The following is a 16,607-nucleotide window of genomic DNA, read 5'->3' on the forward strand; positions in this document are numbered from 1 at the left end:
AATATGTTCGAAAAGGGACGGGGGCCCGGTGCAATCTTCCTTCGCAGATACAATCGCGAGAGGCTAAAAATAAACGGTTCGTGCGCGCCGTATCGGGGTACACGCGCGTTGCACGGTACCAAAAATTTACGACGGCCTACGGTACCAGGATTTTATTAAGATTGGCGCCTCGAGGAATGCAAGCTTAACGGGTCGCCGTGGCCCAGCCTTCTTCCTCCTCGGCAGCCAGCAGCAGTATCTCGATCCGTCTGCGAGCACTTGCCCCGTGCCTACGCGACGCCGATCGTTTTGCATCTCCCGGCCCCACGAACGAGAACTTACGGCGAACGAGACGCGTCTCTGCGAGCTGCAAAGACCCCGTGGCCAAAGTTCGCCGTTATTGCCACGCGATTCATTTGCGAGGAGAGACGCGCTATTTCGCGTAGACGTAAGAACACGGGAGGAAAGTGGGCCAAATGAATGATGTTAGCCGGACGGTGTGTCCTGGCAGGAGCATTGTGAAACAATCACAGCGAAGGTAACTGCTTTTTATCCCCCGAGGAAATAGACAGAACAATGGAGGAGAGGAAGAAATAGCTAGTTTTTCTGAAAGAAAGCGTGTCATTGTCTCGCCGACGTTAATCGCTCTAACCAACCGATGGTTACGCGCAAGATTTCCTGTCGATGCATTCAATAACAATGGCGAGGCCTTCGATTGGCGCGGATGAACCGTGAAGATGTACGAACGCTACGAACCACACCGTCGAAGGCTGCCAGCAAGGTCGCCTGTTCCTCCGTGTCTCCGACCACTGTAGAAACAAACGGGCGATGTACGGACGAAAGGGTTCTAACGTATATTTCTCGTTCCGTCAGCTGTCGCGGCATCTGGAAAGAAGGACGAAAAGACGGCATCCTTCTCGGTCCCAAAGGTGCGATCCACGCGCGGCAGAGGGAACACCAGTACTCGGGACTTCCGCTATTTATATCGTCGGTAAGCCCGCCCGGCGAATCGCGGTGGACCCGATCGCAGCTCCGGCCTGCAGCGCCGGGTAAACGTGGGCGTGAACTTTTCAATAAAGCCGGTCTCCTCTCGCGGATGCTCGGTTGAACGCGTGTATCGGGATCAATGACACGCCCGCAGATTCCCCAGAGGTATCCTCTACGAGGTACGTAGAGGCATCCTGTAGAATTCCAACCACCTTCCTCGACTTCACAGCAGGACCTACTGGTTTCTATTTATACACCGCGCGAGACCTTGCAACTTACGGCTCGCGCGCTTACGGAGTCTGTATCAGACCGGTTCAAAGCGCGCTCGCGACTCCACTATCTCCGTGGAACGATCGCTCCTAGTTTGATATCGTGTTTTAATACGATTTCAATTACATACGTCGAATTTTCCTCACGGAAGAAATTCATTATGTTGTCCGCGAAGTACCTTGCTGGATACTTGGGCAATAAGAGGCAGGGAGATTATTAATTATTTCATCTTACGTCACATGTACTTGGTGTAGTTTTTTATGCAAATGTTTAGAGGTTCTTTGGAAGGCAAGGAAAAGTTGACGTGGAAATATTTCAAGTAGAATATGGAAATGCGTCGCCAGACCATGAACAAACCTCAGCCATAGGTATAATCTCTCGTTTATTATTTAAGCAAAGATAATACTAGCGAATAATCTAGCTGGAAAGTACTATGAACCCAAGTACTGTTTCCCTTTTTCAATTAAATACAAGTATCTTGTTCCTTGAATCTGGACAGCTTATAGTAACGCCATCTACTGCTTGAATCGTTTACCAGCGTAGTGTATCTCTGTGCGGAGCGTGTTTTGGACGGAACGTTGTTTTGATAAGATATCGTATTAACGCTGTTCTTTTTCTCGTTTAGTTAGTTTCTCCAAAAAATCACGGACATTATGGCTGATAGAATATCAGAGATTTTTAATTCCTTTCAGGATTATCTCAGCAAAGAGGAAGTGTTGCGCGAGGTTTGTCCAACAACTTGCTACCGATCAAGCTTACCGAATTTCGTGTCAAAATGCCGACGTTATTTTCAACAATTTTAGTACAACTTTCGTAAAAGAAGCATGCTAGTCTTTAGTACGTTCCCTGAATTCTCGATTTGTTTTGTAGACTCAGCGACGTTGAGTAGCTTCTGCCCTTATAATTTATATGAACATTAGGTTAGGCCATGTTGACAACACTGTCATTTGAAAGTCTTTCAAATTTGTTTGCCAAAGGAAATCCGTGCCATTGTCAGAGACCTTGAAAAGAGTGCCAGAGACGTTATGATGACATTGCAGAATATTCACAACGAAAACAATCTCGAAGAAAACATAAGTACGTGCCCGTGATGGATCATCCAATCACCGGTGTAATTATTATTCGTTTCACTTGCAGTCGTGTCTCAGTATTGTTCGCAAGCGAGGGAACTGTTCGAGGATGTGCGTAAAAACTACGCCAGACTCGCGGAAGTGGTACCGAAAGATCAATACTACAGATACCACGATCAATGGCGATTTGTTACCCAAAAATTATGTTTCCTAGCCTCGTTAGTAATATATTTAGAGATTAAAGTTCTGGTTACCAAAGAAACTGTCGCCGAGGTACTAGGAGGTATGTGGTTCGTAACAAATTTATTTGTACTTTATATTTTAATTCGTATCCCGTGTACAGTTAAGAACAACAGACTAGATGGTTTCCACTTGGACCTGGAAGACTTCTTAATGGGTTTGCTCCAGTTGTCTGCGGAACTGGTATGTATATCTCTTTATTCGCATGTAATTACAACTCATTTGTATGTTACATTCCAGAGTCGTTTTGCTATAAACAGTGTGACTAATGGGGACTACAATCGCCCCATAGAAATAGCACGATTTATAAACGAATTAAACGCAGGCTTTAGACTTCTAAATCTGAAGAACGATTCCCTACGGAAACGTTTCGACGGCTTGAAATATGCGGTGAAAAAAGTGGAGGAAGTAGTATACGACCTCAGTATAAGAGGCTTGAAACCGTCTTCGAACCCAGCTGCTCAAGAGACAGAGTAAATATTTTGTAAGGAACTCTTATAATATCAATAATATATATTAATAACTAATAAATTATTGAAACATCTATTTTCATATTAATTATCTATTTTATGTTACTCGATTTTTGCACTGTACAACAATCTCCGAAAAATCTGGTACAAAAGTTACGATAGTTAAGTTTCGAGATTGTTAATAACCGTCTTGTAAGTTTAATACATTCCGTAATTGTTCATCTTTAATAAATCTCTCGTAATTCTCAGCAAAAAATGTTGCAACATCTTCGGGACGAGTGACACCCGAAATGTGTGGTGAGATAGTAACCTGTATTAATTTAAACCATTTCAATTATTACTGACGCTTGTATTTCACGTTGTAATACTAGCGATAATTACCTGCGGTACCGTCCACAGTTCACTATTTTCTGGCAGCGGCTCTTCTTCAAACACGTCCAACACTGCTCCTGCGATCCACTCCTGCTGGAGAGCGTGTAATAAATCTGTTTCTTTAATAATTGTACCTCGACCTATATTGATGAGGACGCTGCCGCGATTTTTACAATTTTGTAACACGTTCCCATTTAACAAACCTAAAGTATTAGGTGTAGATGGTAGAACATTAACAATGTAATCGCAATTTTTCAGCATTTCAGGTAAACATTCGATTGTTCTATGCTCGTCGATGCAACACAATTCTTCTTTAACTGGTGTTCGTGTTACTCCCCATACAGTGGCCCCGAATGCTTTCAATTTCTGTGCAACTGTAAAAATTGAAAACGTATTTACACGAAATCAAGTTAATAATTGCAGTACTTACTCGTTTTCCCAATGTTTCCTAAACCTAAAATACCCACAGATAGATCGCAAATTAGTCTATGTTCGAATATTTTCCCGCCTGTTGACCATTCCCTGTTTCTTTGATTTTCGTATTGCTGTTTCTGAAAGCGTTCAAAATTAAAGATATGTGCCACCACGTATTCGGACATAGCTAAACCCAAAGTTTCGCCGGAGAAACGAGTAACGACATAATTAATTTGTTTATCTCGTAGGCGCGGAACCAGTGTTTCGGCACCAGCCCATGTTGTTTGCACCCATTTCAAGCGTGGTAACTTATCCGTATATGGTAAAAACAGATTGGAATCGGTTACCACTATATCAGCATTTTCTAATTTCGATAGCGTATCATTTTTATCTGGAATTAAAGAAAGCGTATTTAATATACTAAACGGTAGATGCAATAAGAAAAGGGGAAATAAAAAGTTGCGTCGTTACGGTATTATGTGACGAAAGGGCATTAAAATTAACCGGTGAATCATTAAGGAGAACGCGTTTGAAATGTGCGCCAAATATTTAAACGGGGTGGGTTTTCCGCCAAGTGAAAACGCGAAATGCGCAAATTCAGTGTACAGCGGATCGTAGTGGTAGTGCGTTTTGACACGTGCTCGCTGCGAAAGCTTTCGTGAGCCGAAGAGATTCGTGCTCCGCGGGCATGAGAGAAAGTGCATGTCAAAAATAATACCTGGCGAAACGTCAAATATCGTTAAGCTCGGAAGTTGCGCTCGAAGGTGGTAAGATAACCTAGGAATCACGGATAGAATTGCAATGCTATGCGCCATGTCGACACGCGGGAATATGATCTCGAAGAACAATTATCGCAATCAAAAACAACGTTTAATGATCGATCGTACTTTTTTGCAAATTTCAAACGTCCCGTTATTCGCAAGCCGATATGCTTTTAATTTTCACTTCAACGTGTTGCATCAATGTATCTAACCTAAGTTTCCGGTTGAACATACGAGGGTACATTTTTCATTAGTGTTGTCGCTTATGCTACATCATTTCTATACTTTGTCATTTTTATATTAACCATTTTAATTCGATTATGTCGTGGGCGCTGACATCTGTCGAATTCTTTTTTATTTTAACATGTAAATAAGTTGTCTGATTAGCATGCAGCAACCATTGTTGCTTGTCTTCTTATTACATTTGTAAAGGAATTAACAAGTATCTCGATCGAATCGTAACATATTTATTCGCTTCTTGCATTAATATTGGAAATAACAGAAATAAATGTAACGGCATTTAATGGAATTAGTTTAATCGAGATTTTCGTCTCGCGTGGGCAAATTGAAAATTTAAAATATCCGCACAAGTGCGACGCGTGCGCGAAGTAGCAGTGTCTTTTGCACAAACAACGTGTACGCACGGTACGTCAAGTTACAATTTAGTTTCAGCAGCGGTTGCTCCCCTTTATAACTTGATATTCTTGCAAGACAATTGTTCTAACAAGCATAAAATATGAATCGTAATCATTGCATTCCTACAAACTTGTATTTTCGCAAATGAGCTACTGAAACGTCAACGTAAAAGTCGGAGGAACGACATTTTCAATTACACGGCCATACCGGAGCACCCATTAACAGTCGTCGATAATTAATATCATTTTCCAGAGACATTTCGAAAAGTTCTCCGAAATTAATACGATTTTTATAGAAATTTATTGGAGCAATCGGCGATAGGTTAACGAAAGTTTCGTATCTGGACGCCACCTTACATGATTCCGCGAAAACAGTCGCGTTCTTGGAAATTCGCAAGTTGTATGATAATTTTAATTTGAAAAATTTTGATACAAAAGAAGAAACGCCCGGGGACGCGGACGAAGGATATCGCACCGTTGGGAACGGTGCTCGAAAAGTGAGCACCGTAAAAACCGGTGCTGGGCCCCATTCACGGCGCTGTTCAGCACCAAAAGTATTCACAATGGTGTCCAGCACCGAAAATATCGATGCTGAGCACCGTTCACAACGGTGTTCTTGATGAACGCGCACTGAAATCATCGATGCATTGCTATCTTACATTTTTGTTTTCCATGTTTGCTATTGCAGACTGTTAAAAATGTGTTTTCTTCAAAAGAAACTCAAGGAGTATAAACACTATCAATAATGTTGAGTCAAGTATTGCACTCAATTAAGGCATAAAAGTAGCTCAAATTTGTAGGAGTATTATTATAGGATATAATAATTGATTATGTATACATTTGGCAATATCAATTTTTCGAAACCTAAATAGATTTTTAGATAAACTAATATTTATCTAATAAGTAGATAAAATTAAAATATCTGTTATTAAACCTTATCACTCAAATTAAATATCATTAAATATCTATATTACTAAAATAGTAACTTCATGATTAATAAAGATTAATAAATATACTTAGATGCATCACGGTATACTGGGTATTCAAGAAAGTGTATGTGTGCATACGCGTATATGGATAGACCTCAAATTATTATTAACATTAAAAGTTTAAATAAAATGATACGAATATAGGTTAGATTTGCATTCGAAATTCACATTTGTTAAAAGCATAATCGGAACTGTTTTTTAGCCAAATTATAATGCGCTTATTCTTAGCTTATTAATTGAACTATTAATTAATAAGCCAACCAGATAGATCCATTAATTTTCATACACGAACTCAACGGTGCAGACCTTGTTCCGTGTACCATGCGCGCATCGAAAACAACGACGAATGTCGAACATGAAAAACATAGATGTAAGATAGCAATGCATCGATGATTTCAGTGCGCGTTCATCAAGAACACCGTTGTGAACTGTGCTCAGCATCGATATTTTCGGTGCTGGACACCATTGTGAATGCTTTTGTTGCTGAACAGCGCCGTGAATGGGCCCAGCATCGGTTTTTACGGTACTGGCACCGTCGCGGACGGTGCTGGCATCGTTACCGACGGTGCTCACTTTTCGAGCACCGTTCCCAACGGTGCAGACATCTTTCCATGTAGTGTGAACAGGGTTGGCATCCAGTGGGAATAATGCTTGGCGGCCAATAGACGGTCGCGAGTGGACCGGTGGCGGCAGCGAGCCGATTCCCGCGCGGCGAACGTCGCATCGCGGAACTGCTCGGGCTGAACGTGTTAAATGGCTGTGCGTCGGCCATGATGGCTTTGAGCAGGGACCGTGTCACGCAAACATGTTTTCAAAGTGATATATCTCGTTTGGTGACTGAGTGACCGTGTTCCAGCGCGATGGCCGGAGAACGATGAGGCCCTGACCGCTCTCTGTGCCGGGTATTACGGGCGCAGGGCCCCCAGCCAGGCCCAGTCAGGTTCACGTTCCGCAAGCCCGAGGCCCGAGCCGACCCGACTGGCCTCACGGTTCGACACCAGCCAACTCGGTTGTCAACACGCGAGCCAGCCGCCTCAGGATGAGCAAGCTGTCGTTCAGGGCCCGCGCCCTGGACGCTTCCAAGCCCATGCCGATTTACATGGCCGAGGAACTGCCGGATCTGCCAGATTACTCGGCCATTAACCGTGCTGTGCCCCAAATGCCCAGCGGCATGGAAAAGGAGGAGGAATGTGTAAGTCGAACTGTTCAGCCTTCTTCCAGCATGTTTTCCCCGTCCGCCATCTTACCCTCGGGCGCATCTTCGTAAACAACCGGCAGATGGCAGCCTGTTTACCATTATTATCTGCAAATATTCTTTATTTTCCATCCTTTTACGTAATTGCCAACTTTCTTTTACGGCTGGCACTTGCTCCTTGGGCATTTACGCACGTACCTCAAAGGTTATTGACAGCTGTCAGCCTCTGGTTTCGAAGCAACAACAGGATCAAAAGTCCATGTCCCAATGTTGTTGCTCGACGCACAGTTTCAAACTTTTATGCTCGCTGAAGTTTGTCCGTTGCTTTAGCAGTACCCTGCGATTTGCTAGGCTCTCCTTGCATTGGAATCATTTTCCACGTGCATCTTTTCATGCATAAACAATAATTATTTTACGTTACTTTGCTGAAGTTCGTTGCGAACAATGACAGCATCTCTTCGAAGTAAGGGTCACGCTGTATTAATCTGTGAAACATGTTTCGTATAGTTAAGTCTTGTTTTAAGAAAATAGAATAGAAATTAAATCCTTGTTTTAAGAAAATAGAATAGAAATTATATCCTTGGGTCAAGGAAATAGAATAGAAATTAGCAATTGTAGTTTTAATTTATGTATAATGGGCACGTTGCAATTGTATCGATTCTTTGTATAGGAACATCACTTGCAAAGAGCAATATGTACGGGTCTAATCATTCCTACCCCTGAAGTAACCGACTTGGCAGACGCGGAAGCTTATGATAAGATATATCCAGCAGATTATAAGCTACCGCGTCAACTCATACACATGCAACGTAAGTAAACATGGTAAAGAAATTCATCTGAGTTATAAGCAATGCTGTATTGCGATCTAGAGATTTAATAATTGTATTCTGTGTCTGTGCGTAGCCTTTGCGATGGAGCAAGATATTCCGGATTACGACATGGATTCGGAAGATGAAAAGTGGGTTGCAGTACAAAGTCGCAAAATGGACTTGACTCCACTTCAGTTCGAAGAGATGATGGATCGTTTGGAGAAAAGTTCAGGGCAAACTGTAGTCACCCTTAACGAAGCTAAAGCGCTTCTGAAAGAGGACGATGATTTAATTATTGCTGTTTTTGATTACTGGTTGAATAAACGTCTGAAGACGGTAAGTTTTTCGCGTTGTAGCAACATATGCGCTTATATTTAAACGTATAGCGAGAATCATTTTGCGTAAACGTTCATTAGGAATGTTATTTTATCAATACTGTGGGATTAGGAACCCCCATAGAATAAAAGGGAGCCCGGACTAAGAGACTAGGGAGCGTCGACGTAGCCGTGGTGGCACACGCGGGTGGCTCGGGTTCGATCCCCGACGCCTCCTGACTCTCTTTTTCCGTGGTTCCCGAACACATAGGAATTATTACATCTATTCCTACGATACACCCCATGGTGATTTAATTGTACTTCTCCTTTGTTACAGCAACACCCACTTTTATTAACAGTGAAAACGGAGCATCGGTTTGGTTCAGCTGCCAATAATCCTTATTTAGCGTTTAGACGTAGAACAGAAAAAATGCAGACGCGTAAAAATCGTAAGAACGACGAAACTAGTTACGAGAAGATGCTGAAACTACGTAGAGATCTTAGTAGAGCTGTTACCCTTCTCGAAATGGTTAAACGAAGAGAGAAAACCAAGCGGGAACACTTACACCTTACGATTGAAGTCTACGAGAAAAGGTTCGAGAAAACTCCTAGTTTCGTATACTTCGTCTTTTGTGACAAAAACACTTTCTCAACTTTGTGCGATTGAAAATTATGCGTAGATATCAGGCACAAGACTTTAATGGGCAAATACTAGCGGAAGTATCGGCGCTGAAAACACCGAGACCAGCTTTTGCTCCACTGTTCACAAATCAATTTGGTGTTCATCAGAATTGGGCGAATAAAGTCAGTAGTAAAGTGAGTATCTTGGAGTAATGGAGGAAATTGTTGCGATGCCTGTGACGATACATTGAACGTTTGATTATTTTATTTAGGACGAAGTAGTACCTAGGAAAGAAAAAAGACAGTACAAGAAACGGAAACATAAAACTGACAGCAGGGGTGGAAGTTTGGACGATAATGGTGTACGTGGTGGGACAGGTAGCGGAGGCGGTCGGGGAAGTCGGCCTGGTGTTCTTGGAGGCGGGCTGGACCCGCTAATGAGCTCAGACGAAGACAGTCCGCTTCCATCACATTCTCAGCCATCGGTTCCCTCGGATCGGGACGACGAAGATACCACTGACGAGGGTCAATTCGCTTTCCGAAGGAATAGAAATAGCAATTATCTACCAGTGAGTGCTGTTACATTCGTGCGAATTTACCAGTTTCCTGTGTACATTTTTGTGAGAAAAGAGAGAGAGAGAGAGAGAGAGAGAAAGAGATCGCCAACTAAACTCTGCCGCGGATCTATACGAAGCAGGATGTTTCTCTGTTATATGGCTGTCGTTGAAAATCGTCATGAGCTACCGTAAAAGTGTGGAAATAGTCTTAAAGTTCTTTTTTTCAGGATTGTAGATATAGAGCTTTTCTCTTTGCAGCCTGTATCAGGTGGGTTTGGAAATTGGCCTTGGTGTGATAAAGGCGAGGGGGGCTTGGCCGATAAGAAGTATAGGTTCGCGCTGACCAGCATCAGCAAACCACTGCCAAGGTGTATTGGTTTTGCACGGCGACGGATCGGTCGGGGTGGCAGGTATGATACGCGCGCCGCATTTGGCGCGGGTGCGAGTGCTTGTACATACTTTTGTAGGCATGAAATTTCTTAATAATCCTATTGGACGTGGAACGCTTTTAGAGTGATACTGGATCGTTGTTCAACCAACATGGACGACATGTGGTCTTCTCTGGACTTTACGATACATCAAGCAAAAGAAGAGTCGGTGGAGTCGGATACAACCGCCACGGCAACAACTCCAGTAAAAAAAGAGTGGTAGGTTGAAGTCGTCGGTAGAGGACGTCGTATATAAAGATGAATTTACTAAGCGTGTTTCCGTGTGCAGGCTACACTTTCGACCAAAGACTCCACCTGTGTCGGTGCATAGTCCAAGCGAAGAAAGCAGCGACACAGACTCGGATGAAGAGCCAGCGTTATCGCCAGCGAAGCCGCTTCCATACCCGTTCCCCGCCGAGGCGACATCCATCTGCGTAGAAGTGGAGCCTGAGCGTGCAGGAGACGACCCACCTTTCACGTCAGAATTCAATATCGCGGATTACTTCTCGGTGGACGCTCTGTCGGACTTCGACCTTGCCGTGGCGAACATCACCGGTAGTGCGTGCGTTAGTGGCCTGTCGGACAATAACTCTAGCGACTCGCGGACAGACGAGCTGGGCAGCTCGCATTTCGTTGTGACACCGCTACCTAGCAGCCTTTTCGCACAGCCTGCGACGCAGCAGGGCCGGCCTCAGTGCAGTGGTAGTGGTTCTAGTGTTGTAAATACTTTGACAAGTTCTACGGTACCGTCGTCTTTCTCGTGCGCGAGCAATCCAGCGACAGCATCGAGTACGGTGTCCACGCAATGCGCAAATGCTGCCACCGAGGCGCAGTCGAACCACCAGTCAAAGCAACAGCATAGACAATTGCCAAACAACAGCAGTACTGCCTCCATTCTATCCAAGTCCTTGACTAGTCCAACAAATAATAGGAACGGCAGCAGCTGCGGCAGTGGTAATGCTGGAGTAAGAGTGTTCAGTGCGAGTACCGCGACCAGTGGGACGATAACAAACTTCGGCAACGGCCATCAGAATGGCCCGTTGCCTCACATAAACAACTCTAACAACATTTCGAATAACACTCACGTGGTGAATAATCAGTCGACGATAGTTCTGCCGCAAAAACATCCGCCGTCCAATCTGCTACCTGGCCTGATCGCGCAGAGCAAATTGGCGAGTCTTGCGAGGCAGCAACAACAGACGCAAAGTCAGGCGCAACAAATCCCAACGTCCGGGGAAATTACGCTTAATAGTAATAGGTAAGTGCGATGCCACGTGGAGTAATTAATATACCATATTACATTGTTCGAGAATGCAGAGAGCCAAGCAGTTGAAATTCTCATCTTGGTTTATGTTGATATTGCCGGGAAAAGAGCGGAGGGAATAAAAGCCTTCCAGTGTCCTTATTCGTTTAAATGCGAGTCTATCTGCATTGCCGAGACTGTAATTAACACGTTGACTACCAAACTACGAGATAACTCGTAGTTTGCGTTATTGCCTAGGACGCCAACTACGAGTTACCTCGTTGTTTGGCAGTCAACGTGTTAAAAGTCCTTATTTTATACACTGCTACTTGTTCGCAGCCTTTTTTAATTATAGTAAAAAAGATAATACCTACTGGTATCTTCTGGAAGATGATTTTATTGAACGCCTCTCTGAAAATATCATTCTAGTAAAAGTCGCACATTTGATTATAGTGAAAGTTTGGATATGGAGGTGGATGGAGTGGAAAGCGCGGCTTGCGATGGTAAGCCGCAGCAGCAGCAGCTTGTACGGGCAAACAAAACAAATTCATTAGCAATGGAAGTGACATGATGCCTGCTATCGGCACCCCTGTTGCCGCCAATACGTCACTGGGGGCTTCGCTAACTTTACCTTGCCTATGTCTGCCAGACTTTGGGGACTGGACATGTACTACGTGCTCGTTAAATGCGAAATGCGGTACGGCTATAGATTCGATTGCAGAAATGCTCTGATCAGTTGCCTGGTTGCGGCGATGACGATAGAATAGTGTCGATTCCATTACAAGTACCAAGTCGTTTTTGATAATTACAAAAGTGTCATGCTCTAATTCGTTTTTCTAAAAGTCGCTTATTTCCTTGCTCATTGAACAACCGCGATTGACACAATCCACAGTGTCTCATTGAACCTTTATAGGAAAGAAGGAATAGTTTATTTTTTACGTACATTACATACATTAGTACCGGCTTCTTGGTCAACATTATTCTTCTCCTTTTATTTCTCCATGCAAAATTATTCTTTCAGAAAGTGTAAACATCGAATTAGCATCGCTCGCGTACCCTCTGTTCTCTTTTGAAAGAATAATTTCTGTTCAGCGCAAGGGAACCTTTTATGCTTGACAAAATTGTAGCCCGATTTCGGGATGCACCGAATCTGGCGAAAACTCCTCTCTCATTGTTGTTTCTTTTAATCTAACGCAAGTAACACTAAAGGAATATCTATGATGCCGTTGTTGCAATCGTAGCACAAGCTTTCTCAGACACAGCATTAATTATTTTATTACGAAAATATTGCACAGAGATTTACGCTTGACTGTTTCTCTCTTTTTCTTTTTTAAATTCTCGAAAGTTCCGTATGATTTCATTTGGTGATCATATGTACAAGGAAGACGTTGCGGACAAGCAATGACGGATACGTACCAGAAAACTTTCTTCTTTGCAATACAGAGTCTAAGCTTTCGAAGGGTGAGTTCGCGATTGTAAATTTTATTTAAAAGATGAAGCATGCCGGAAAAAGTAGAGCAGCCGCTTCCTGCCGGGGAACTGTATAGTAAATCTTTTATAAATGTCGTTAACAATTCCGTCATATCGCGGATCACAATGAACTCAAAGTAGAATGATTTGACTTACCTATGGACTTGTATGATTATTTCATTACTGTATATAGATTCGGTTTAAATGTAGTAAGATATTGAATTTATTTCCTTACAGAGTAGTAATATGTTAAAGGCTTCCAGGCTGTGAAACAATGAAACTATTGTTAACAATAATTATTCTTGAATTAGCATTAAAGTTACTCAAATAATAAAGAAAGTTTTTGATTATTTCGTCGATTGCCGAACGATGCATTTCTGTGCTGTTAACGTGTAACGAATTATCCCCTGTATGCGATTGTAACATATAAATTTAGATCCTAATGTTGCGTTTGGGAAGCTTGTATCGTAAGAAAGAAAAGAAACCAATATTACAAAGCGACGAGTTCATGACACTACGTTAGGATTTATAATGTTTACGAGGAGTGTGCAACAATTCTTATGTCTTTCACGTTAGTAATTGCGAGCTATGGAAATACAACAAAATCATTAATGAATTCGTTTGCCATACATGATATGAAAGAATTGTTCGTTTTCTCGTGATCCATCACTAAATCATTCTAACTCTTAATTTTGTACAAGAAACGAATAGACCGCAGAACAACGTACCGTTAATTCTATTTTTTTTTTTTTCAAACATTTTGCCGCAGGGTTCCGATAACAGTACTTCGGGGAAAGCACTTGTATTACATACTTTCAATTCATACCAGTAGAATTCATTGCAGCAGCGACAAACCAAAAAATTGATAAATCACATAAATCTTGGAACAATAGCCAAGTCTATGTTTAAGCTTCAACTAAACGATTATTAGGCCCCCGCATAGAAGAAATACATAATACCACATCAGAGAGTACTATTGCCATAAAAATAAGACTCGTTCTGTTATTCATCAATCTATGATTTATTGTAGTCGAATAGATTTTAAACTCTACTGGTATAGCTACAAGGAAACCGAGATTAAGATATTTTGGCACTTACTCGTACATAATCCATATGCTTCGCTACATGATTTTGCTGATAAAAAATTTAATTATTTCCAAAAGAGACCAACATGCGAATAGTTACTGGATCTGCGCCCATTTACGCGCGCGTTATTCTCTTCCTCTTAGTCTTTCTATATTATTACTGTCTCCCTTTCTACGTAACTATCGAGGTGTAACGTTAAAACATTTAAAGCGTAAGAAGTAAACGGAAAACTAAGTTTATAAAAAGTAATCGACAATATTGAGGATATATTTTCATTCGGAAATAACAAGAAGGAGGGGACGAAACGGTAGACTTTGATTCGGGCGGATTTTTCTTTAGCACACGATCACACATCTCATATCTCTGTGTGGCTGATAGAAGAGATGCATGTAAAAACCGAGTAATAGTGATTCACGATAGGCTGTCGAGTACGCGAGTTCGGGGACTGACGAAATTCAAGAGTATCCGTCACATAATTTCTATTGTCATTTAGGAGAGGTTTGATTCATTTACGTGATTTGTAATCTGAAATTTATAGGCACTGATCGAGATCAATAATCCTAGCCATTCGGACTGAAGGTTTCTAATTTAGCCCTAACGTAAATGGCCACGGCGAAAATGTTGTTCAGATAGTCGTTGATTTTCCGGGCTTAATGCACAGAAATTTTTTCCAAGCATGCAATAAGAAAGTTCTTTCGCGAGCCGTAACGCGAGATCAAGAGAGAAATAAATAATAAACAAAAAAATGTAATGGTGCAAATGTTGCAAATTCTAGGGAGACTTCATGAAATCATAATAAGAAACAAACAAAAAAAAGATATATTGTAAATATAAAAATAATTACGCTTATTGTATCTCTTACTTTTAGGTAATTAACTAAAAAATAACTGTAATTAATGTTGTTGTGGTAGGCGCACAGCGATGTGTATGAAAATTTATGAATTCGGGACGATTTTAGAGGAGGAGTAATAAAGAAATTTTATCCTGGATAGGACTTATTATTTTGTTAAGAAACTTCACTCGCCTGTATATTATATAACATTTTGTGAAATCTAATTTCTGCCACATTTGTACATACTTTAGATATCTGATTATTTCCCTCGTTTTTCTCAAAATTCACTTTAAGACGCGAAGTAGTGATTTCTATCATTCCTTTTAATCGTACTGGCGCACTTCGCGATTTCAGTCATTTGCTTCTTGTAATTTCTCCTGGATGGGATTGAATTTTATCGATCCAGTTAACAGATAGAATCTTCCGCCGTATGATTTTGAGAAAGACGAGCGATATTGTGCGGAAAAGAAAATTTCCAAGAATGTACTTGTAAAAACCATTTGTTTATTTTAGTTGGAACGCTTTAAACGAAATATAGTGGTACATGGATTTTTATATAAAATTTATTAATGTTAAAAATATTGACCCAATAGCCACTTTACAAATAAAACGTCGAAAATCCTCAAGGTTTGATCGCTCCAACCAAAGACTGAGTTCGCTTTACATTTTCTGATTTGGCAAACACGAAATTCCACAGACAGAGAGACCGATGCCATTATTTGGAAATTGAAACGGTAGCAACTTAGTCAGAATGTTAGCTAGAAACGTTCACAGATTCTTCTTTTTTTCCTCTCTATCTCTCTCTCCTTTTGTGAAAATTTCAATAATTTATGGTAATTAGTCGACAAGATGATGAGACACAGTAATGTATAATTCGGTCGAATTGGATCGTGAGACTTCGTGTTTACCTAATTTGTTGCATTCGCGGAAAACAATACTGTATCGTGTAAGTAGGAGTAAGCCGGATCAATGCAACCATTTAGAGCGATCGAACGAGACCTATTATATCGTTTCGTGTAAAGGGAAGGATTATTCGGAAAAAGAGTGAGCTTACAGATATAATGTTTAACGTGAGGCTCTTTAAAAAAGTTCTGAGTGTTAAAAACTTTTACGATAATATCGGCAAGTGTCGAAATGCGGTGTATCTATTATACGTGTATTTTATTCTGTGAATACAGTAGGACTTCTATGTCGCTGTGCGACAGGAAGATTTAATTGGAAAAACGCTCCAACCAAAGCTCTGATTCGAACGAAAAGTTTGGCGAGAGTATAGAGAATTTTTCTCGAGATTGTGTAGCCGGAGAACTATAGCAAGGGGAAGATATCAAGTTCTATGTATACTAGAATGTTTGATCTAGACGCCCTTTAATTTGTTCTTCGATGCAAGCATCATCTACTCTCTCGTCCCCTGGTAACACCTTTCGCTAAATGCATGTATCAAATTTAATTTGGTCTAAATAAAATATCAGATATATATATTATATATATACATAAATTAAAGCGTAAATTATATTTATTGTTTGCGAAAAACCATTAAAGATCTGCATAATTACATTCTTCAATTTTGTCGCTTCTCTGACTCATGCTTATAGCTTCTTACTACACGCTTTCTACAATTAACAGTAACAACACAGAAACCGTTTCATCAGCTGCAAATACATTTCGGGCAATTGCATAGAAATTGTACACTTGTGTTTATTTACATTTCTGTATCGATAGAAGAGTAGAGATGTTATCAGGTAGATGAGTTTTATATTCCCTACAAATTACATGTAGAAATCTAAACTCGACTATTATTTAGTATTAATATCCGTAATTAATGTGATTAACATTTGAATCTACTAGATAATGTAACTAATTGAATG

At 41.2% G+C, this 16,607-nt stretch overlaps 3 protein-coding genes across 5 annotated transcripts; 2 read left to right on the forward strand and 1 right to left on the reverse strand.

The window, feature by feature from the left end:
• Window positions 1–1,762: 1,762 nt before the first annotated feature.
• Window positions 1,763–3,104, forward strand: Trsn (translin). Its single transcript, XM_076824529.1, has 5 exons — window positions 1,763–1,961; window positions 2,214–2,313; window positions 2,374–2,589; window positions 2,650–2,729; window positions 2,787–3,104. The coding sequence occupies exons 1-5, from the start codon at window positions 1,890–1,892 to the stop codon at window positions 3,021–3,023; spliced, it is 705 nt and encodes a 234-aa protein (XP_076680644.1). The 5' UTR covers window positions 1,763–1,889; the 3' UTR covers window positions 3,024–3,104.
• A 90-nt stretch (window positions 3,105–3,194) lies between these two features.
• LOC143375442 (glyoxylate/hydroxypyruvate reductase A) lies at window positions 3,195–4,812 on the reverse strand. The gene is made up of 4 exons (XM_076824524.1): window positions 4,521–4,812; window positions 3,819–4,193; window positions 3,398–3,762; window positions 3,195–3,326 (listed from the first exon to the last, which is right to left on the reverse strand). Exons 1-4 carry the CDS (start codon window positions 4,615–4,617, stop codon window positions 3,195–3,197), a joined length of 969 nt encoding a protein of 322 aa, XP_076680639.1. The 5' UTR covers window positions 4,618–4,812.
• Window positions 4,402–14,897, forward strand: E(pc) (Enhancer of Polycomb). 3 transcript variants are annotated; one of them, XM_076824522.1, is made up of 11 exons: window positions 4,402–4,569; window positions 7,044–7,379; window positions 8,053–8,191; window positions 8,286–8,527; window positions 8,843–9,099; window positions 9,186–9,321; window positions 9,399–9,695; window positions 9,942–10,093; window positions 10,196–10,330; window positions 10,401–11,369; window positions 11,808–14,897. In XM_076824522.1, the coding sequence occupies exons 2-11, from the start codon at window positions 7,227–7,229 to the stop codon at window positions 11,923–11,925; spliced, it is 2,598 nt and encodes an 865-aa protein (XP_076680637.1). In that variant the 5' UTR covers window positions 4,402–4,569; window positions 7,044–7,226; the 3' UTR covers window positions 11,926–14,897. The 3 variants fall into 3 exon arrangements, with proteins under 3 accessions (XP_076680637.1, XP_076680638.1, XP_076680636.1); XM_076824523.1 differs by having other exon boundaries at window positions 4,402–4,566; XM_076824521.1 differs by lacking the exon at window positions 4,402–4,569 and having other exon boundaries at window positions 6,815–7,379.
• Window positions 14,898–16,607: the final 1,710 nt, after the last annotated feature.

The sequence above is a fragment of the Andrena cerasifolii genome, chromosome 12 (assembly GCF_050908995.1).
Source record: "Andrena cerasifolii isolate SP2316 chromosome 12, iyAndCera1_principal, whole genome shotgun sequence".
In the NCBI taxonomy this organism is placed as follows: domain Eukaryota; kingdom Metazoa; phylum Arthropoda; class Insecta; order Hymenoptera; family Andrenidae; genus Andrena; species Andrena cerasifolii.

Coding starts and splice junctions, on each gene's coding strand:
- Trsn (XM_076824529.1), top strand. CDS start 1,890: ATGGCTGATAGAATATCAGAGATTTTTAATTCCTTTCAGGATTATCTC. Junction 2,314..2,373: donor CAATCTCGAAGAAAACATAA/GTACGTGCCCGT, acceptor TTTCACTTGCAG/TCGTGTCTCAGTATTGTTCG. Junction 2,590..2,649: donor TGTCGCCGAGGTACTAGGAG/GTATGTGGTTCG, acceptor TCCCGTGTACAG/TTAAGAACAACAGACTAGAT.
- LOC143375442 (XM_076824524.1), bottom strand. CDS start 4,617: ATGGCGCATAGCATTGCAATTCTATCCGTGATTCCTAGGTTATCTTAC. Junction 4,194..4,520: donor GATATTTGACGTTTCGCCAG/GTATTATTTTTG, acceptor CTTTAATTCCAG/ATAAAAATGATACGCTATCG. Junction 3,763..3,818: donor AGGAAACATTGGGAAAACGA/GTAAGTACTGCA, acceptor CAATTTTTACAG/TTGCACAGAAATTGAAAGCA.